Source organism: Telmatherina bonti (genome assembly GCF_933228915.1).
Source record: "Telmatherina bonti genome assembly, chromosome: 23".
Classification (NCBI taxonomy): domain Eukaryota; kingdom Metazoa; phylum Chordata; class Actinopteri; order Atheriniformes; family Telmatherinidae; genus Telmatherina; species Telmatherina bonti.
The window spans coordinates 4,674,630-4,697,585 of NC_136632.1; the positions used below are offsets into that span (position 1 = coordinate 4,674,630).

The 22,956-nt window shown below is 43.9% G+C and overlaps 1 protein-coding gene across 1 annotated transcript in view; it reads right to left on the reverse strand.

Annotated features, from left to right (window-relative positions):
• The window catches only part of ppfia2 (PTPRF interacting protein alpha 2), a gene marked incomplete at both ends in the record, with an annotated part of 217,797 nt that overhangs the window by 21,172 nt on the left and 173,669 nt on the right, over positions 1-22,956 (reverse strand). Inside the window, 17 exons of the mRNA XM_079263540.1 lie at positions 211-411; positions 2,264-2,345; positions 5,085-5,175; positions 6,751-6,932; positions 7,260-7,390; positions 7,477-7,506; positions 8,060-8,300; positions 9,391-9,608; positions 11,025-11,157; positions 12,019-12,110; positions 12,439-12,501; positions 12,582-12,713; positions 14,098-14,181; positions 14,588-14,674; positions 14,810-14,944; positions 21,267-21,413; positions 22,104-22,325. Of these exons, the coding sequence (XP_079119666.1) occupies positions 211-411; positions 2,264-2,345; positions 5,085-5,175; positions 6,751-6,932; positions 7,260-7,390; positions 7,477-7,506; positions 8,060-8,300; positions 9,391-9,608; positions 11,025-11,157; positions 12,019-12,110; positions 12,439-12,501; positions 12,582-12,713; positions 14,098-14,181; positions 14,588-14,674; positions 14,810-14,944; positions 21,267-21,413; positions 22,104-22,325 (2,271 nt within the window). The remainder of the gene's footprint in view (positions 1-210; positions 412-2,263; positions 2,346-5,084; positions 5,176-6,750; positions 6,933-7,259; positions 7,391-7,476; positions 7,507-8,059; positions 8,301-9,390; positions 9,609-11,024; positions 11,158-12,018; positions 12,111-12,438; positions 12,502-12,581; positions 12,714-14,097; positions 14,182-14,587; positions 14,675-14,809; positions 14,945-21,266; positions 21,414-22,103; positions 22,326-22,956) is intronic.

The window sequence follows — 22,956 nt, forward strand, 5'->3', positions numbered from 1 at the left end:
GCTGCTCTGGAGGCAGAAGTGGAGACTCAGAGATGCTGAAGTTCTTTTCCCAGCAGAGCAAATCGTTTTTTGTTTTTTTTTACTGCACTTTGTTTATGAAAGGTTTATGAAAACACAAGTACTTCTTCCTCCACATCAGCTCTGCTTCCAACAAATGTTTGTAGAAGGTTAAAAGCAGTTTCTATGCCGCCATGTTGCGGGGTGACTCACGGTTCTGGTGGTGGGGGGGGCGGAGGGGCTGGTGAGGGACACCATTTCCTGGATGGCCAGGCGCAGTTTGAGCCGGTGGAGAGGGTTGCTAATCCCGATCTCCCTCTGGATCTCCGTGTCAGAAAGGGCCGACATGATGGCGCCGCTCTTCACGTTGGCTCGGCAGGCGGCCACGTACCAGGCCGGCATTCCCAACCACAGCTTCATCACAGGGAGGAAGAGGAGAGGAGATGTTGAGTGTAGCAGAATATTTTGTCTGTCTTCATGCCGTTACTCGGGTTTACAGCGGCGCTGACGTGTCCTCAACGCTGCTGCAGAAATTCCTGTTTCTGTGAAAACTACAGCCGGCGTGGGAACTTACAGCAGCACCGACAATCAGCTTTAAGGAAAAACTATCTGAGGCATAACATACTGACTCCATTTCTATCTGGAACATCGTGCTGGTGTGACTGGGAGGTCCCAGACAGCTGCACACCCTCCATTCACACCAATCTGCTCCAAAGTGTGTGTGTGTGTGTGTCTGTGTGTGGTTACATCAGTGTCATAACCGGGATCTAAATTCACACCAACCAACTTGCAAAACGAGGATCGAAATGAATTCTTTGGGCTATAAATGAAAGTTTCTGGCCAGTTATCCATCTGGCAGAACCATCACTACATTTCCCATCAAAGAAACGAGGCAGAGCATTGGAAATGCACAACAGAACATTCGCAGATGGTTAATCCTTCATCCCAACTACTCTGACATCCCTCCAGCCTCGAACAAAGTCTTCTCCTGACTCTGGTCTTTCCCGTCTTCCTCTGGTCACGTCCTCCTGTGTTTCTCTGCAGAATCCACCGCCGCGTGCGTTCAAAGCGGCCGGTGTGCTGAGATCCACACGCCATCGTGTGAAAAGTGAAACTCAGCTGCAACATCATGCAGAGTTCTGAAGGAAAAGGTGAAGAAATATGGAAACAGCTCCATAACGTGCACAATAAATGTCACTGTGTCATCCAAGGAGCTGCAAATGGGGAAGTTACATTTCTGGTCATTAACAATGAACGAGGGAGGTGAGACACAGAAGAAAAGAACGTTTAAAGCCAAATGACTCGTGCAGCTGCTGTTTGATCAAAAAAAGAAAAAAAAATTGAAAAATAAGTTACCTTGTTGGAAAATGTTTGGTGAATGGTTTGTTGGAAAAGACTAATAACAGAAATAGATCAACAAAGAAAGGCAGAGGACACTAGAGCTGTGACGATACGCTTTTGTCCCGATTAGATTCCGATTTTTTGGGTGACGATTCAATTTAAATTGCGATTCTCAAAATTCTTCAACATTGAAGATTTTTGTAGATTAAAAACAAATTTTTTTTTTATAAAACTTCTTTTTGCTAGTAATTTTTCTTGATTTCAGTTCGGCGAAAACAACCCAGCAGCCAGATCATCATTCTGCTGCTATAATGTCCAAGAAGACAAGTAAAAAGATCAACAATGAAAATGACAAAAATTTTATAGTGGATTCATTTTATTTATTCAAAAAAATATATATTTTATAACAAAAAAAATTTGATTTTAAAATTGTGAAGAAAAAAAAAATCCAGATTTCCAATTCTTTGATTCGATTTTCCCACCCCTAGATGACACTATCAGAGATAGAAGAAGAATCAACACTGGACGGACTTTTACTGACTGGAGAGATCTCAGAGTGCAGGTAGGACGCAGGATGGATGTTGACTTAACTGTCGTTAGGAGAAACCAAAGAAGGAAAATACGTCGAAGCTCAGTGGTGTTGCTTAAACAAGAACCAACCGGTTAATATAACTGAAGTTTCAGTGCTGATTTACTGCGCCCCCTAGTGGCCAAAACAACAACACCTTTATGCTGCTTTTCTTGTTATTTCTGAACATATTCCTCTCCCACTAATACAAAACATCGTTGCTTCCACCAGTATGTTTGGCGCTGCTTTTTCATTACGATGTTAAATACTGTTGCAGGTGATTGAAATGGTTAAATAACCTTAAATCTTGCTGCATCAGTAAAGCTTGCATTGAGTTTTAATATGGTGACCATTTACCTCCAACCAGGCGACAACGGTGGGGCCGTCCCACTGGGCGAATGGTAAGCCTTTCCTCCTGGCCTCCTCCAGCAGCTCATGTCTGAGGGCAGGAGCAGAGGAGATCTCATATGAGCACATAAACTGTGACATGTTAAACACACACACCACCTCGCTCTAAACACCACGCTTTGCCCAAAGCCCTGCTGTTTGCCGTCTCGTGTGAGGAAAAGTCTGGATTTTATATGAGAGAATAGAGATTTGTTTCCATCTTACTCCAGCCAGAGTGGAGCAAACCCAACAAAACCTTACACACCTAAAGCTTCAGGAAAATTTAGATTCTTCCTCATGTAATGACCCTTCACCTTGAGGACTGTGCTTGATGAGGGATGAAGTACTGCATGTGCTGAGCGCTAATACACCCAAACACCTGGTTAGCATTTTGCTGCAGTAGCTGCTCAGTGAAGCTGGACAGTGAATCTCAGCACAACCCCTCTCATCCCAGATCAGCCGCTTGCATAACTGCTGAGAAATATTACTTTTCCTCTTTTGACGTGGTGAAATCATGCAGCAGGGATGTTTCTGATGCAACTTCTCCTCATATTCGTTTAGCAAGTGGTGAAGCGGATCCTAAAAGGGCTGAGTGGGATGGAAATTACGCCTCATCACCGGGCAGATCCTCCAGGTCGGTCATGCACACGGCTATTCGTACTGTGCTGAATCTTCTTACAGAGACACAAAAAAGCCCTAAAAAAGCCCGACAAAGACCAAGAAGCACACACTTATTCACAGACGATACTTGCGGCTATTTTGTGAACACATTTCATAGAGAGAGAGAGAGAGAGAGAGAGAGAGAAACACACACACACACACAGCCCATTCCTTGAGTGTTTTGTCAAAGAAGTTGACAAATTGAAGGAGTGGGGTTAGTAATAAAGATGATACATGTAGCACCTCAGCGCTGAAGGCCTCAGTACGGTGAAAGGGCACTTAAACACAGCATACATGGCAAAAAAAGCCTACAGGTGACAGAAGAAATGTGTTCATCCAAACACGCCCAGATACATTCGCTGTCTTATCTATCCAGCACATGGATGGGGGGGGGGGGGGGGGGGGGGTAGCTCATGTCATATATGTTCAGGTCGGCTCTAATGCATGGAGAAATACATCCACTGAACATAGCTGGGGAAGGGAAGTAAGGAAACAGTTATGATAAATCATACAAACTAAAAGAACCGTTGACACTCCCATAACCAGATGTTGCAGCTGGTTATTTCACACAAACAGACACATATAAGGAGAGGAAAACAGTCTGGGGGTACGAACTGGGCTCCAGTTTTAGTGGCAGCACAGTCTCCGTCCAGCCACGGATGCTGCTGCTATGGAACTGTAAAGAGGGGGAAGAAACGTCTTCATGTGGTGAATGGAGAAAGAAAAACCAAAATGATGTCATTTAGAGCCATGAAGGATAGATAGATAAGAGATATCAGCTTTGGCACTGGTCTGTGGAGGTGGGCGGGGGTGGAGGGTGATGGTGGACAGACGGGAGAGATAACGGACGAGGGCAATATGGCGGAGACAATGGTCATATCCAGGAGGTCAGTTACACATCCTCACAACTTACCCGCTTTTGTTAGAGTCAGAGGATGATGAGAGGGAGAGGGAGGGTCAGAGGAAAGAGAGAGAGAGAGCGACGGGGAGACAAAAGTACACAAATGTTAATGAGTTAATAAGTCAATTAACAAAACAGCTCTACATACAAGCATGTGCGCGCACACACACACACACACACACACAAAATGGGGGAGACATTCGTTTACAGCAGCATCTGTAGACCAGTCAAATATAAATGTCATCCTCAACAATGCAGTCCTGACCACACGGCGTGCAGAGGACATGAGGAATGTACTGAAACACAGCAAGACCCCCCCCCCCAAAAAACACAGAAATCTCCAGTTCCGTTACATTCAGATAGCAGTTACCTCTTACAGGAAAAACAAACCAAAAAACACTTCAACAATGAGATCACAGCGGTTCGGATCGATCAAGATGCTGAAATGGAAACAGTGCAGGCAGCTTAATGGCATGCAGCGTGGAGGAGGCACCAAGATGCAGGTGGGGGGGTGGAGGTGAGGCCTGAGTCCCGGACACCGCTATGGAGAAGTCAATGCAGTGGAAGGAAAACAGCACATCTGTCAACAAACAACAAACAATACTCTCCATTGACCAACTACATGAAAGGCAAAGTTATTCGTCATGGCAACTCAATGTGCACTTCGAGCAAATGACATTCATCATTTGGCACTGGAGCATGGCAAATGCACACGCACACACACACACACACACACACAGGCTGCACGTTTTGCAACACCCCTGCTGTAAGTGAAAGGGTTCTTCTTACACTGCAGGGCGACCGGTGTGAGTGTTTGTGAGGGAAATCTCTAAGTGGTGTGTGATGAAGGCATCTATGGCTTCCAGATCGACAAAGCACCTCTGTGAGATTAATTGGCTTTTCAGGCTGGATCAATAGTCTGACTTTGGCGCTGTGTGTGGATGCAGCGAGGGGGATACTCGCTCCTGGACACTGATCCAGCTTCTGCTTTCAATTGATCCTGCTCTCCACGTGGGCATGGCATCCAGCGTCGCACATGGAAAGAGTCAAAGGTAAACAGAGTCTGGAGTCCAACTGAGTCTTTACAGTGAATTTGTGCCGTAAAAGAATAAGCCGTACTGAACTGTAAAGTAATGAGAGTAAAACTGGACGACGTCAGCAGGTGCATTAAAGGAAGGACGACAGGTGTGTCTTGGCAACTTGTGAGGTGGCGTTTGGATTAAGGCTTACTTCTTTTTCAATCTGCGGTCCTTCTCAGCCTGAGTTCCTAACTTGGCCACCGCTATGTCCTGGCCTGACATGTCGGGGTCCATCATGGTCGCTGGAAAAACAAACAAAAACAATTACAACAACCTGAACTTAAAGTAAGCAACACAAGGTTGTTTTAATGTACAATCCCAGTTCCAACCAGTTAAGACATTCCCAGTAGAACATAAGCATCAGATCACATGTTGTGAATGATTGTGAATCTGATGCAGCAACACGTCTGTAAAAAGCCGTTCCAGGATGATCGTCCTCTTCTAACATCTGGGAAGTGAGGAGAGCAGCTGCTGGAGTTTCAGGAGAGGAATGTTGTCCCGTTCTGGTCTGATGCAGGATTCCAGCTGCTCTACTGGACCTTGTTGCTGGATTTCTGCTTCCATGATGCTCCAGATGTTTTGTACTGGTGAAACTGGACTGCAGCAGACCAGTTCTCCTGTTCCACCATCAGGATGTGGTCCAGCATGGTGGAACCTGCAAGGTCTTCCCTGGAAGAGACGTTGTCTGGATGGGAGCAGATGTTTCAGCATTGATGGAGCTTCCCAGATGTGGAAGCTGCCCACGCCATCGGCACTAATACAACCCCATCCCATCAGAGATGCAGGCTGATAACCAGCTGGATGCTCCCTCTCCTCTTTAGTCTGCAGGACACGCCGTCCATGCTGTCCACAAACTATTCCACATCTTCATCCAGGTTTCCACTCAGAACATTTTAAATGAGCTTTGGTCCAGAGAAGACGGCGTGTTTCTGGATCCTCTTCACATATGATGGAGCTTTAACCTGCATGTCTGCTTTTAATGCAGAAGATCACCAGCATCCAGTCTGACCTTCAGCCTTGTCCCGTGCATACAGAGATTCCTTTTAATTCTCTGAATCTTTTGATATAATAAACACAAACCAGTGGGATCTTTATCGTTTTCACAGTTTTACTGACCCATGTTTGATCCTAATGAACCTAACTAGTTGTAAAACGCTCCTCCAGTTGTTTTTATTGGTCAGTTGGTTTTCCAGCAGGGACAACCTCTGTTGAAACTTGTTTTACAGATGTTTTCAGATTACAAATGAGCTCATGTTTCCCATGAAACAATAAAATGTCTGAGCTTCAGCATCTGATATGTTTATCTTGTACTGAGATTAAAATGAAATTTGGAAATCATTGAATTCTCTGTTTAGTTAGATTTCACCCAGCGTCCCGGCTCCTGTTGGAACTGGGATTGTCTGATAAAAGAAGACATTTGTGTTGAAAAGCAGCTGTAGCATAGTTCAAAGTTTCCAAAGAGCTGATTTGTTTAAATACTCAGATCATGTTTTAAACTAGTTCCTTTTCCTGCACCTCATTATTTGTCTCAGATTCTTTACATCGGGAGGAAAACCTTTATAACACTGAACATGTTTCTCATACAACAGGCTATAAAATGGGAATTTAATTAAATGTATTTCTGAGGCTTTTAGTTTTTGCATATGAAAAGGACGTTTCCGTCTGATCAGAGTGATACCATCACACAATAAACTGCCAGTCGAATGTCATGTTTTTACAGTAAATCATATTTGTAGAAGATATGATCAATAGGTAAGTGACTCCTGCATCATATCAGGAATACAATCCTAATCCAGTTTTCTCAGAGCAGGTCTCACCTTGTGGATCTACCATGACCTGTCTGTGTGCGAGATGTGCCAGTCGGCCTTTCTCTTTCTTGCCAAACAGCCGTCCGATGGAGGATTTGATCCCCTTCTTCTTTGGTTGCTTGTGAAGGGAGTCTTGGCTGCTGGCTACGCTACTTAGCGTGCTAGCTTCAGCCTCCAGAGAGGCCACAATCCTAAACACAGAAAATAAACCGAAAAGGAGTGAAAAAGCTGTCAAACTTTCCCTCACTGCACTTTTTATAGCTTGAAACATTTATTTCATTCTGTGAAGTTTTATAACTTTCAGTTCGTGTGCTGGAAGTTTGGAACCAGGTTGCAACGTAGGAGCAGAAATATTACTCCTGGCAAAGCAAGAAACCTCCAACATGGCACTATTGGATGAAAATGAAGACGATGAAACAATGTTGCTTCTCCAGAGCTCCAGCAGGATTAACTGCTATCTTAACGGCAGGGCAGCTCAATAAACACAAAGTCTCAGCACTTCTGCGTCACAAACGTACCCTCGTGCATCATTGTGCGAGGAGGCTGGCAGTGTGTGTGTCATTCGTACGGTGCGTGGCGTTGGCGGAGGGGAGGTTTCACATTTGATGGTGGCCTTGTCCTCTCGGCCATCTTCTTCCACGGCTGCTATCTGAGGGACGAAGGCAAAGAACCGTGTCAAACGAGCCTGGAAGAAACTGTGTCTTAATGCTGTTTATGTGTTGATGCGTTGTGTACCTTTCTCCTGTGTTTCCTCAAATCGCTGGGCTGTTGGGTGGAGAAAAGACATCACTGTCAGTATGAACTAAAACTGTCTGTTTTGGCTCATCCATGTAGATATAAACACTTAGATGTCCAGTCTTTTCTTCAAAGACCAATAAAACAGGTTGAAGAGACGAGTAAAAAACATCACAACCTTGCGTTGTCATGGCGGATGCAAGCGTGTTTATTTTAGACTTGTATGTTCCTTCTTTTGGTCACATCTGTGCTGCAAATGCCTCTAGTCAGTAAGCAGAACATGCATTAATCCGTTTCTGTCTCAGAATTCACCACAGGGAGGGTTTTTGTGGCAAATCTTTAACGTTTTTCACCTTCCTGTCCAGGTTAGAGACTGAGCATGTTTGTCTATGTTCCACCAGATATGTAGTGCTGCTCAGCAATCCATCAATTAAATCTTAAAAATCACTCCTGAAATTGTTCCAGCGCTAATTTCCAAATAAATGCAAAGAAAAGAAAAAGTCATGGTTCCACCCCATTCTGCTTCATGAAACGTCGTTCAAGTTGGTGACAAGAGAAAAGAGAGATGTTCAAAGTAAGTTACCAGTGTCATGACCCCCATGCGCTCCATGTCGCGGGCCGGGCTCCGAGGGTCCAGTTTAGGCGTGGAGTGTCCACTGGGTGGGGAAGAGGAGGCGAGGGAGGAGGCAGTGGCTGAGGCAGTGATGGAGGCTCCATGGTGGTGCATTCGAGCCAAGTTCAGGCCTTCCAGGCTAACGCTGGCCACCCGGTTCTCAATCTCCTCCGCCCTCAGCTCTGTTGACTCCTTCTCCTCCTGTATCAGCCTGAAGAGGAGGAGGAGGAGGAAGTTACTTCAGCTTTTTTCCTAAGAAAAATACTCAAATCAAAGATAATTTCCAGCTTGATATTTGGAAGAATCCACTCCTCTGACTCGACATTAGAAGACAAAATGATCATAGCGGATGACTGCTGCAGAATTTAACCTCATCTTTAAAGACCCGAGGAGGCGGATTTCTGGAGATCTGCATGACTTAATCCCTCAAACAGCCAACGCACGAGGCACTCTAATTAAAGGTTAAACACAAGTTCATCCATTTAAGCTCTAAACACAATCTAATTTATGTAATTAGCTGAGAACTCAGTTCTTTGGCTTTATGAAGCAAACACAAAGTTGTTGCTCCAGTTGGAGGTCATGTAAATGATCAAACAGCACAAAGCCCTTCGAATAAGGGAAGTTACACCTGAGGTTATCAATAATTAGCACAACGTAGAATCAGCATTAAGCAGCAAGAGGCAGTTCAATGTTAAGTTCATAACACAATAATGTTTGATTCATAAGCACAGCAACATATAGATAAAATATCACCTCATTAGCTATTCTTTTCCTGGAGAAAATAAAGATGATTGTTCCCTAACCTCTGCTGCTAGTAGCAGAATGATCTACCATAAGCAGGTTGTCTTATTTCATTCTGAACGTTAGGATTTAAAGTGAAAGGTCTGTTCAAGGCCCAAAACAGAGCCAATATCCACTCCAATCTCACCCAGATCTAAATTTTTAAGAGCCATCCAGGTCTGTAGGCCATAGAGACACTAAAGTAGGCAAGACAGAGTCTTTTCCAGAAGGATATAAATCATCTGCATTACCATAAAATGACATCCAGTTGTTTCCAAGTATGAAAGCAATAAGAGCATTTAAAGGGGAAAAAGCAGAGGGGCTAACACTGAGCCTTGTGGAACACCAGAGGAGGAACCAGCATCACCAAAACTGACCATACAAGAGTTGTTCCCCGAATGATCTTTCAGGCCGACATTAGTAAGCTCAGAATTAATAACTGGAGACAGAAAATCCTCCAGGAGTCTAAGAGATGGGAGGTTGCTGGACTGAGATGGCAGCAGATTAACAAAACCACGTACCGGATCTCCTTGTTGATGGCATCAAGCTGCTCCTGCAGCATCATAGCCAGAGTTTGTGCATCGGAGTGGCCACTAGGGGAGAGCAGATCCATGGAGCTGAATAACGTTTCCCTGTCATCGTCATCGATATCGGACATCTCCGTGTCGCTTTCAAAGTGGTGACCGCCCAGGACGCCTAACTGCTGTGATCGCCATTCATGTTCTCCCAGAGACTTTGCCTGCTCCCACAGAAAAAGGCAAAATATAGACACGAAACTTTTAAATGTTCTGAAGTGCAACTTTCAAAATCATTGTATCGTTAGTCTTTCAGCTTATGTTGGAGATGTCCAATATTATCGGCCGCTATCGGCATTAAAATGAAATATCGGAAATGATCAGTAACGGATTTTACTTTTTTAAAGACAACTTTTACACAACTTGCACATGTTATATATCAAACTCTTCAGCTATGTCTCCTCTCATTAAAATGACAAAATATATTAGATGACGTGTGGTTTTTGACATTTTGACTCGCTCTAAAAATGTCAGCATCAGTTGATATCCGTACTGGATTTTGAGAGTAAGGCAAAATCCAGGCCAAAATTAAGATCATCAATGTCTTTTAGGGATCAATAGTGGAAACAACCAGGTCTATTTTACTGCAAACCATCAGCTCAAATGTCAGAAACATTCAAACATATAAAATGAAAATGATTTGCTTCAAGAGAATATTCCCAGTTGTTCATTTTTAAAGAAATGAGACTGATTCCAGTTGTGACTTCATTTCTGCTCCTGGATTTTAACCAGGGTTGTCAAAATAAAGATAAATCTGTGAGGCTTGCACCTACATTCACCCTGATAGTACATGTAAAATTTAAAAAAAATCAACGTTTTAAAGTCTGTTTCAGACTTAATTAAAGGTAAAATGAGAAACAACGACACCTAGTGTTACAAATCAGAACTGCAGTCTAAAAAGAAAACACAGACGGCGTTTTTTTCCCGCTTCCACTGAGGAAATGTCAGGTCGCCAGTTTACGGGAAGACAGAGAACACAGCATCTTTTTCTAGCTACCATATCTACAGGTCGCACTTCTTTTGCCAACATATCAAACGCTGCACTGTTGCCTAGCAACTTTGGGGGAATCACATGATTGGTTAAGGAACTCTGAAGCGCTAAGGAGTTACACCGTGCACCGATGTTATTCTGTCCCATAATTCTTGTTTTGGAAGTAGAAATGCTTGATGAAGACGTTGTTGATGGATGTTTCCTTCTCTCCCCGGCAACGAATGAGAACATTTTAATTTTTAGAAAAAGTCTTTAAACATGGTGACGTAGGTGAGATCATGGCAACGTTTAAACACAAGAGGCAGCGCAGTAGAGAGCTGTGGTCTGTATCTAACTTCCACTGGAGTTAACCTCTAAAGTTAACCTCTTCATGACCACCGGATGCTGGTCTAGTGCCCTACTGGACTGAAAGCGACTCGATGGGAATGAAAAAGTTTTCCATATTTAATGTAAGGCATGAAACAGATTACAGTAATGATGGATTAACGCGGAGATAAACATGACTCATCATAAAACCACAGCTTTCCTCTGTAATACCACCTGTTCTAGTTGTGTGAGTAAATAATGAAGCTACAACAGCTCAAACCACCTTGGTTTCACGCAGGCCAATTCGACCTCTTCTCGGCCGGCGGATGACTTTGGCAGAGCGGTAGTGGTCGGACTGGGTTTCAGCCAGAGATCCCAGAGAGAATCGAAGCTCGGCCGATGTGTCCAGATGAGACCTAAAAGCCAGATTTCATTTCAGAGGCGGTTAAACATGAACAAAACATGTGTCGTTTTATTCAAGATGAGTAACTTCTGAAGCTGTTAAACATCAGCAGCGTGACTCCTGAACAGGCATGGTGTTCCACCTGAGAGCGCGCACGCTACACAGACCGTTCTGCAGACCATAAACCTACGTTATGTTTCCTCAAGCAGAGCTAATAGTCAAAGTTGGGAGATTCAAAGCGTGCAGAACTTGTAATGCACGCCTCCCTGCCTGCAAACTGTTTATCTGACATTAAGATTGCTGCTGTTCACACATCAGCGCCGTTGTTTACAGATTTATGCAGCAGAACAGGAGCCAGAAAATATCCAACAATAGATAACAGATCTGTGATATGAGCATTACTAACAGAGCAATCTAAGAGGAATTCTCCTGCAGAGGCTCGGTCAGCTTCACTTCTTTTCCTTCCTCTTCCACACACACATCAGATGGACTACAGCTGAGCTGCTTTAAAACACATCCTACAGGGATATGATCATCCTAAAATACACTAATGTTCAGACACTGAGTCTTTGGATTTCACACAGTTTCTTATCAGCCTTTATGCTCCCAAAACTCCAAGAATCTCAACTGAATCTTCTTTTATCTGCCAGTTTCTAAGACGTTCTGGACTTGTGGGATTAATCGCCAGCAGACAGAATTTGCTTCTCCTCATCAATGCTGTGAAGTCTGTGAGAAATCTTTAAGATGGGACTGCTGCGGCTGAGTTAAGATCAGTGTTCGGAAGCAAAAACAAGTGCAGATGCTGCGATGCTTAAAAAGTTGGACAGAGAAGTCATTAAAGTGTTGTTGTGTGTTTTTGCACGTGGTAACCTACCGTGACAGGGTGGGTTCTGTGAGGGAGCCTGCCCTCAGCCTGAATTGGTCGAGCTCAGACCTCAGCTTGTCAATCTCCTCTGCCAGCTGTGACTGAACCAAACAGTTTGACATGATGGTTACTCTGTGTGTGTGTGGGTGTGTGATCATACAGTTGCATCATACTGCTGCACGCTAACGCTGCTCTGTGACATGTCTGTAAAATCCACTGGGCCTGATGATTTACGTCGTTTTCCATACTTACCAAAGCTTCCAGCAGTCCTCTGAATATTCAACAGTAAGTTTATAAAAAATGAAGCAAATGCCAGAAACCAGTGTGATTATTTCTCTGTTTAAAAAGTCCATTATGAATGGAGCCTCATGTAAAATGCAGGAAGCTTTTAAATGAAAAGAACGGATCATTTGTGGATCTGAAACCTACTTTTTCATGGATGGACTCCTCGTACTGCTTTCTGTATCCTTCTGAGTCTTGAATTAACATGTTCTGCAAAAAGAAGCAGAAGAAAAATCCTCCAGACTTTTGCTGAGAAGAAGCGACGCTGTACAACGGGAATCATGTCCAACCTTCTCTTCCAGAGCCGCCATCCTCTCCTTCAGGTGGAGCTGAAGGCGCTCGTTGGACTCTGTCAGCAGTCGGTCCACCGTGTCCGAGAGTCGCTTATTGTGCTCTTCGTTCATCTTTTCTCTCTGCCGAGCCTGGTGGAGGAAACATTAACGCGTGAACATGTTTTCTGTGAAGCTGCCTGATGTAATACAGCAGAGCAGGAATCCTAATGGCTTTAATAAGCTTTTGGTTTGATAAATAAGCTGCAGTAAATGAATGTGTAATTTAACATGAAACTTTCTGCAGGAAATTTGTGGTCATGTTGGTTTTTATCAGTTTACTTATTTAATCAAACTTCTATCTGCTGTGGGGTGGGGGTGGGGGGGCAACGAAGGCACCCGGCTGACAGACGCAGCTTAAAGTCTTTTAAAAATACAGTTTTAAACGTGTACAATAGCAGAGAATGAATGTAAATTAATTTTATTATCGATACGATATTCTATTGATTCATAGGGATGATGAGAACAGAATCACCTAAAATGTGTTTGAAAAATGTTTTCCCTTTGCATCAGTGAACATAGATGGATCGATACACCCTCGGTACTTTAACTGCATGTCATTAGCAGAAATGCTACCTGCAAATTCATAATGAATAATGTGTGTATGTAAAACCAGAGCAAGCCAGATCCAGCAGTTTGTGATGTAAAGACTGCTAGAAATAAAACACACATATTTACAGATACAGCTTTTAACAACAAAAAGAAATAATCATGCTGGTTAAACTTCTCTCTAAGTGTTTCCGTCTCTGACTGACTGCATGCCTCTAAATAATTTGTTAAACCTTAAACACTCACAGGTCACTTCATCAGGTCCACCTGCTTATTTACACTAATAACTATTCAGCCACGTCTACATCGGTCATGCAGACATGGTGAAGACAACTTGCTGAAGGTCTACAAGGAAGTCGGGTACTTCTGAAGTGACCAGTGAGTGTATATTTTATTCTGCAGATGCTTTTATCCAAAGCGATAAGTGATCAATTAACCGCAGTAAATAACCTAACCCAACAACATGCAAACTCCAAACAGAAAGGCCGCATTGGTGACATCACAACCCAAACTTTGCCCCCAGCCGGAGCTCGAACCAGTGACCTTCTTGCTGTGAGGTTGCAGAGCGAACCACTACGTCACCGTGCAGCCCAGATGAAAGTACGCTTCACCTCCTGAATCCTATGTGTAATATTCTGGGATGACTCAGTAAAGTGTGACAGTGTAAGAAAGAAGGTGTGAAGATGCTCACATAATCTGAAGTGAACGGTACATGACTGCATCGTATGTAATCGTCTTTACAATCCCTGAGTGTGTGTGTGTGTGTGTGTGTGTGTGTGTAAGTGTGTGAAACCCAGCTTTGGTCAAGCTTCAGCGGTGATAACTCAGACAATGTGCCATCAGCCGCTGTCGCCTGGAGCTGTCATGTTAATGCGGCAGCGGCTGCCTGGCGAACGTTGCCTGGCACAACGCCTCCGCAGTGACTCACCCTCAGCAGCTCCTGGTTCTTCTCCTCCAGCTGGCATTCCAAGTGCCTCATTCGCTCCTCAATGCTCCCGTGACGCTCCTCCGCCTACACATGGATCATAACATAGACAGGGTGGGAAAAAAAAAACAAAAACAGAAGCCAGGATGTTATACTGCCCGAGAGCCAACCAAAGTCAAGCATTGGCGACATCACAAGCCAAAGCCTCTATCCCCAACTCAAACATCTATTAGTGTGAAGCATAACTGGAAAGAGGGTTGACTGAAACAAAGAGTGACAGGGAGAAAGCCGGAGAACAAGGGCACCAGAGGACAGAATGAAAAGAGAGCTGCTCCATCACGGCCAAGTATGAGCCTCAGCCAGCAGTGCCATGCAGCTGCCCCGTGGTGGTCCAACAGCCAGAGCAGAATCCCAGGAACACACTCGCCACAAAACACTCAAGATAAAGGAATGCAATCTATTCTCTAGAGGAGGGGGCGCCCCGTGGGACTACCTTCCTAAGAATGGAGCTCATGTCTTGGAGTTTAGCTTCCAATACAAAGTGATAATCATCAGAGGAGGAAGAGGAGCTGCAGTCAGACTATGTGGCCGAGGAAGAGGAGAGGAACATGTTGAATCGTCACAACATGACACCATGTCCAAAGAGAGGTAAATAATCATCTAGAGAGGAAGGCATCTGTGGGAAGGTGTGTTATTGTTACGCTTGTGTTCCTACCTTTGTTAGAGCCGCTATCCTCTGAGCCAGTTCGGCTTCTACCTCCGGAAGCGTCTCAGCCTTCCTCATGGTCTGCTGGAGCTTCTGCTCAGCTAGTTCCAGCCTCTCCTGCAGCTGCCTGTTCTTCTCCTCCATCTGCAGAGACACAGACAGCAACACCAAGTCAATTCCAGGAATTCATGAGTTTCTTTAAAAAACTTGTACGTTTCATCCACAGGACAGAAATGCCACCTTAACAAAAACATTTGGAGATTGCATAAATATTTTTTCCACTTTACATGAGCCAGTTTTTGGACCGTCAGCCTAAACTAAACTTATCTAACTTGATCCTTATTCAGCATCTCGGACGAGGGCACCAATCTGAGATCTGTTAGTAAAATGTTGCATGAAAACAGCAAACTGGAACCACCTTCAGTCCACCAAATTCTCATGTTGCTTTTCTGGTATTTCTGGTCATGAACATTTTCCAGCTTGTCATTTGGACCTTCATCTCCATAGAGACTAACAGGAAACTAACAGGACATTCAACTCCATGGAGACTAGCAGGACTTCCATCTCAATGAAAAGTAGCGGGACCTTCATGATTCATGTCAAACAAAGGCGGAGTCATAGAAGACACATTAGAACATTGAGAGCTAGAATAGAAAACTGTAAAATTAAGAAATGATGTGTGATTGTAGCTGCGAGCTTCCAGTTTCTGTCCCAAGGTGACGAGACAGACGTCTTTCAGAGTTTCTGTCCCACGGTGACGAGACAGACGTCTTTCAGAGTTTCTGTCCCACGGTGACGAGACAGACGTCTTTCAGAGTTTCTGTCCCACGGTGACGAGACAGACGTCTTTCAGAGTTTCTGTCCCACGGTGACGAGACAGACGTCTTTCAGAGTTTCTGTCCCACGGTGACGAGACAGACGTCTTTCAGAGTTTCTGTCCCACGGTGACGAGACAGACGTCTTTCAGAGTTTCTGTCCCACGGTGACGAGACAGACGTCTTTCAGAGTTTCTGTCCCACAGTGATGAGACTGATGTCTTTTTAACCAACAGAGTCTGCCCCCAGTACAGGGAACTCAGGAAAAGGTCAAATGTGCATCTTTTCCCGTCTTTCCCTTTAACACAGCAGCCCATCTTCACCGGTTTGAAACGGAATAGCAGATATTTATCTTTTGCTGGAATACTGGCAGCATGTCTTGTAATCATTCCATTTTAATATGCAGTTTATGTATTTTTACTTTCTTTTATAGTTATTATCTTTATTATCACCTTTAAGATGATGATTTCCTAAAGCCTGTGGTACCAATCGATCAAAAAATGATGTTTTTCATAGCTCTTTAAAAGTGACTCAACAGCACCTCCTCCTGGCCAGGCAGAGAAGCTGCACCCTGTGCTGTACGGTAAGGCCGTCCTGCTCTGCCTTTTCCTCTCATAGCATTGCAATGGTGTGTTTGTGCCTGCGCATACCGTTCCCTCATATGAAATAATTTTGTAAAAAAGCAGATTGCTACGTTGCCTTTTTACGTTACTGCACTATGCCAACGGTCTACATACTCTATGTTCACAGAGATTTAGTGAATTGCTGCTTCACTCTCACAGTTGGTTGACGTTCTCACTCGAAGGATGATCCTGCTAGAGAGAATTAAACAATTTTGACGTCTTTCTTTTGAGGAAAAATCAACATACTCTACTGGTTGTCATGACATACTAAGTTAAAAAGTCTGGAGAATGCTATTGAATCATTTAGCTAGCTTTACTAGTTTTTAATGGTGTCTTTCGATCTTGATTGTGTCAGATTAAGCAGGCACTTACCTGTCCACACATTTAACTGATCATTTGTGTATCCGCCTACCAAACCATAGAGCTCATGGTATGCGCATGGTGTTCAATGAAGCAGTTGTGTGACTTATATTCTCCCCATCACGCGTTACGGCTTCCCCCCCTCACCTTTCTTAGAGCTTTGATCGGTTTTAAGACTCTTGCTCTGAGGCTGGATTGGCAGCATTAGCCATTAGCGACAGATGCTTTGCTCCCATAAGCATTGAGCCTGCAGCTCATTAGGCAATAATTAGACTGGAGTGAGCCAGGGCTGCATTGAGTTGCCTGTCAGTGATATCTCCCGTCTGAGCCACATCATGACCCAGCACTGACAACAATGCAGTTTGTTTTGTCATTTTACCCCTAGACACATTTCTGTCCATCTTTCTGACTATGTTCCTGCCAGTTCTTTTCTGCCCTTCATCCCTCTGTACCAGGGGCCAAATCTGCATCCTTCTGTACACCTCATCCTCAAACATTAGCAGAGGTTCTTCTGTTGGCATGACAGCAAGTAAACCCACTGCACAGCCTGTAAGGAGGTGTGTGTGTGTGTGTGTGTGTGTGTGAGTCTATGTGGTGGAAGAAGCTCAAATCCAGAAGCTTTAGGGTTATGTAGGGGGTTCTGCATTGGACCTGAACAACAACACTCACACAAAAATTACAGAAAAGTGACAACAAACCCCTGAAACGTTGCAGAAAATGGCAAAAGAACAAAAAGTTGGAAATGATGGCACAAAAGAAGGATTGGGTAAGATAAAAAAAACCCAAAACAGCAAACTTCTGAAGCACAAAATTGGTAAATATTATGAGGAGCAAAAAAACAAAAACAAAAACAAAACCCCAAAACGTTTAAACTATTATTTTTGTGTAAAAATATTTAGTTCTACACAAAACATTTAAAAAAAAAAAACTTGATAAAACTGAAAAAACAAGCCTTTCATAAAAAAAAAAAAAAAAATCCAGCCTGCCAGAAAACTGAACTCTTAAAAGCTCATAAAAAGATAAGCAAGACAACATGAGAGGGAAAGCAACCGAATGGGAAAAAAACGCAAAACAAAACAGATGATGGTGTGTCCAAGCTTCAGGCCAGTGTAGAATTTCTTTTGTAATAATCTTGTAATGTATTATCTGCCGACATATTGTATCATTTTAAAACAAAAGCAAAGCTTTTCCTCTGATTTTCTACTTTTTTTCTTAGCTTCTCTACAAACTGACAGACTCAAGTCTCTGTTGTCGCTTAAATATTAAATATGTTCTGCATAACCTCTTTATGGCACCATGTCACACACCAGCAAGTGGAAATCAATCTACTGGCTGTTTTGAACGCTCAGCACGTCTGATTCATCTTAAAAAACAAAAAGGACTAGGAGGAGAGGAAAAGAAAGCAAGAGATAAGATGAAGGTCAACATCTGACTGACTTTTACTAGTTGGAGAGATCTCAGAGAACAGATAGGATGCAAGACGACTGGATGGAGAGATTCGTCTCGGCTTACCTGGTGAAGAGACCTGATAATTAAAATGAAGCAGCTTCACAGAGTTTTATAACTTGAAGAGATTTTCTTTTCACCGCAGTTTCTCTGGATGTTTTATTTTCTCCCAAAACGTAATCCCTGAATCTTATTTCATGTAACTGTTAGTTAATTGTTACTGTTAACTGTTACCTTTTAGTTAACTGTTACATAACTGTTAACTATTACCTCTTCATGTTTACCTATTGGTTAGCCATCACCTGTTAGTTACTGGTATTTTACTTCAGTTCACATAATTCTATTTTTGTTATAAAACTACATTTAAATCCCACAATCATGTTTTGTATTTGTGAGTAGATTATGTCCATCCATCCATCAACTCATCCATCCATCCATCCCCCATACATCCCTCAACCCATCCATCCATCCATTTATCCACCCACCCATTCATCCATCCATAACCCATCCATCCATCAATCCATCTATCATCCATTCATTCATCCCATATCCATGCATCCATTCATCCATCCATCAATCCACCACCCATCCATCCATCTATTAATCCCCAATCCTTCATTCATCATTTCATCCATCCATACATTTATCCCCCACCTATCCATCCACCATCCATCCATTCATCCATCCCCTATCCATTCATCCATCCATCCATCACCCATCCATCCATTTGTCCGTCACCCATCCATTCAGCCATCCATCCATCCATTAATCACCCACTCATCCATCACCCATCCATCCATCATCCATACATCCCGCAGCCCATCCATCCATCTATCACCCATCCATTCATTCATCCATCCATAACCCATCCATCCATCCATTTATCCCCCATCTATCCATCCATCCATCCCCTATCCATGCATCCATTCATCCATCCATTTGTCCATCACCCATCCATCCATCCATCCATCCATTAATCGTCCACTCATCCATCATTCAACCATCCATCCACCCTCCATACATCCCTCAACCCATCCATCCATCTATCCACCCATCCATTCATCCATCCATCCATTCATCCATCCCATATCCATGCATCATTCATCCATCCATCCATCACCCATCCATCCATCTATTAATCCCCAATCCATCCATCCATACATTTATCCCCCACCTATCCATCCATCCATCCGTCCCCTATCCATGCATCCATTCATCCATCCATCCACCCACCACCCATCCTTCACCCATCCATCCATTCGTCCATCACCCATCCATTCAGCCATCCATCCATCCATTAATCACCCACTCATCCATCACCCATCCATCCATCATCCATACATCTCTCAACCCATCCATCCATCTATCACCCATCCATTCATCCATCCATCCATAACCCATCCATCCATCAATCTGTCCATCATTCATCCATCCATCCATCCATCCATCACCCATCCATCCATCTCTATTAATCCCCAATTCATTCATCCATCCATTTATCCCCCATCCATCCATTTGTCCATCACCCATCCATCCATCCATCCATTAATTGTCCACTCATCCATCACCCATCCATCCATCCCCTACCCATGCATCCATCCATCCATCACCTATCCATCCATCTATTAATCCCCACCCATCCATCATCCATCCGTCCATCACCCATCTATCTATCTATTAATCTTCCACTCATCTATCACCCATTCTTCCATCCCCTATCCATGTATCCATCCATCCATCCACCACCCATCCATCTATCCATCCATCCATCCACCACCCATCCATCACCATCCATCCATCTATCCACCCATCCATTCATCCATCCATAACCCATCCATCCATCAATCCATCTATCATCCATCCATCCATCCACCACCCATCCATCACCATCCATCCATCTATCCACCCATCCATTCATCCATCCATAACCCATCCATCACCAATCCATCCATTCGTCCGTCACCCATCCATTCAGCCATCCATCCATTAATCACCCACTCATCCATCCACCCATCTATCCCCTACCCATGCATCTATCCATCCATCACCTATCCATCCATCTATTAATCCACAACCCATCAATCATCCATCATCCATCCATCACCCATCCATCTATCCATTAATTGCCCACTCATCCATCACCCATCCATCCATTCCCTATCCATGCATCCATCCATTCATCCACCACCCATCCATCCATCCATCCATTCATCCACCACCCATCCATCCATCCAGCCATCCATCCACCACCATCCATCACCATCCATCCATCCATTATCCATCCATTATCCATCCATCCATCCATCCATTAATCCATCCATAGTTTGATTGTGTGTGTTTCTAGTGATCTGCTGAACTGGCTGAAGTCCACTGGCTGGGATTTCTGGTTGTGGTTGTTTTGCTGCAGTTCCAGGGCAGCACAAAAACTCAAATTCCTACATGTAGTGTTGCATTGAGTTAAGCAGAAGTTAGAGGTGGGGCTACATATTTACACTCAAGCAGAAAGCTTCAGAGTCTGAGTTTGGCAAGAGAGGAGTGAAAAGAAGTAAGAATGATCTCCTATCAAAAAGCCCTTCTTTTAATTAAAGACTAAAACATTCCCACAGAATTCATCTCCCAGAAACAGAGACTGTAGATCTCTTACTGCAGTTTTGACAGTCTGCGTTTTAAACTGACCCAGTAAAACTGACATGGAAACATCTTTCCTACGTTTCTGTTTCTCTCCGATTACTCATACGAGCGTCCGTCTTCACATCCATTCAGAGCTCAGCTGGTGCTCCAGCCTGTTCTCGTGAATCCAATCTTCTCTGACCACACATCCATCTAATTTGCAGTGCGTCACAAGGAATCATCAATAAAATGAAAAAAAAAGCTCTCTTTGATCACACTGTACTCCATTATGTCCAGGATGAAGATGAATTTGAGCCACGTGATTCTGCTCTTAGTAAACACTCAAGTCACAGTAGCAGAAATTAATTTCTGAGAAGTAATTTCTTTTGACATCATCTGACACAGTGTCACGATGTCTTCTCCCTCTGAAGGCAACATGCGGCAGCTTTAAGAGGCTCCGGTTACACAACCAGCTGCCTCACAGTTTATTTTCTAAATACTGGCGCATTGTTGAGACGTAAACCTGGAACGATCCGTCTACGCTGCCAGCTGGACCTGCAGCTGGTCACCTGTCACCTGGGCTTCATGAGCCCTCGCTAGACTACTACAGACCTGTCTGAGGAATGCTTCCTTATTGGCCAGCTCGTTCTCCAGTTTGTCATTGATGTCATGCACCGAGGTGGCCTCTCGTTGGGCACTCAGGTAGCGTTTCTCCAGCGTGACGATCCGTTCTTCCATGTCCTCCTTCTGGCACATGGCCTGCATGCAAACAGTCAGACCAGTGTTAGAGCTTCCTTTGACGAAGAAACCACAAGTTAATTATGAGTGCAAACAACAAATCGGACAAAGACACAGCTTTGAATGCAGTGAAGAAACACGACTGTTTATTGTACTTAAAAAAAGATCTAAAAGTTTATTTCCTGGATGGAGAAAAGCTTCAAACAGCAATGCAAATAAACACTTTTACAAAATGGTAGCAAAAGCAATAACTGTTTTGCTGCAATGAGGATGCAATAAAAACACCTAAATGTAAATACTGTAAACAGCCAAGAGCCACAAGAGACCAGCCTGTGTGCATGAGACGAGGTCAAGAGGTTGCTAAAAGAAAAACAACCACCAAGACAGCTTTATTATTTTATCTGGAGGGTGTTTTTATCATTATTATTTCTTTTACTATTTATTTCGCTTGAATCCATGTACGGTATCTATTAGAATTTATTTGCCAATGAAGATTTTTTTAATGTGTTTTTAGTAAAAGCGACTGTGGAACATTTTATTTCTGAGCTGCACATGAAGGCAGGCTGAGTGTGTGTGAGCGTATGCAAATTAGGCTTTTTCAGGCCACTTCCAGACCTTTTTGATGTCTCTTTTGCAAACATGCATGTTCTTCCTGCCCTTTGTGTGTGTGTGTGTGTGTGTGTGTGTGTGTGTGTGTGTGTGTGCTGTAACCTCTTTGATGTCCCTCTGGTACTTGTTGTTCATCTCCTCTGACTTGATGAGGTCCTTGCGGGCGGTCTCCAGCTCCTGTTCTACCTCGGAGACTCGTGAGGACAGCGAGGACATGCGCTCCTTCATCTGGGCCAGCTCGTAGTTCTGCTTCTCCAGCAGGTCCTGCAGCTCCACCACCTGGCTCGCCTCGCGGGCCGACTCCAGAGAGCCGTTGGACAGACGCTGGGGGACACATGGGTCGGGGGGAAGAGAGGGAACACATTTAGCCTTTATGTAAAGTTATTTTAGGATTAAATCCAGCGGCTTCTGTCTGTGTTTGATTTGATGTTATTATAGGAACTCTTCTTCTAGATGCTTACATGCTCTTGATGTGTTTTACTTTACTGCTCTGAGGTTCAGAAAGCTACAAAGCTCCTTCCCATCCTAGTCCTTTTACAGCTTGTGTTGGTTAGTTCTCTTCTAGACATGTGTTCTGGCTCTGCTTCCCTCATATTTATAACTACACATCAGACACCTTCAACATCACTCGCCTCCAGAACATCCTCAGTCTCACCTAGCAGGATAGGGTTAACTTTCTCCATTGCACTAGCACTATTAGCACAGAGGCAACTCTGGTGGGTTGGTCAGCTGCACGTCTGGCTGCCGACTGCCCCACCAGGTGCTGTATGGAGGATTCCCGTCGGCTAACAGAAAGCCAGCTGGCCCAAAGCTGCGCTACAAAGACCAACTACAGAGGTGCCACATCAAGCCAAACAACCTGAAATCAGCTGCAGCCGATCGATCACCGTGGCGCTCTGTTTGCCACAGCGGGGTTGCACACCTGGAGGAGACATTACTGCAGACAGTGCAGGAG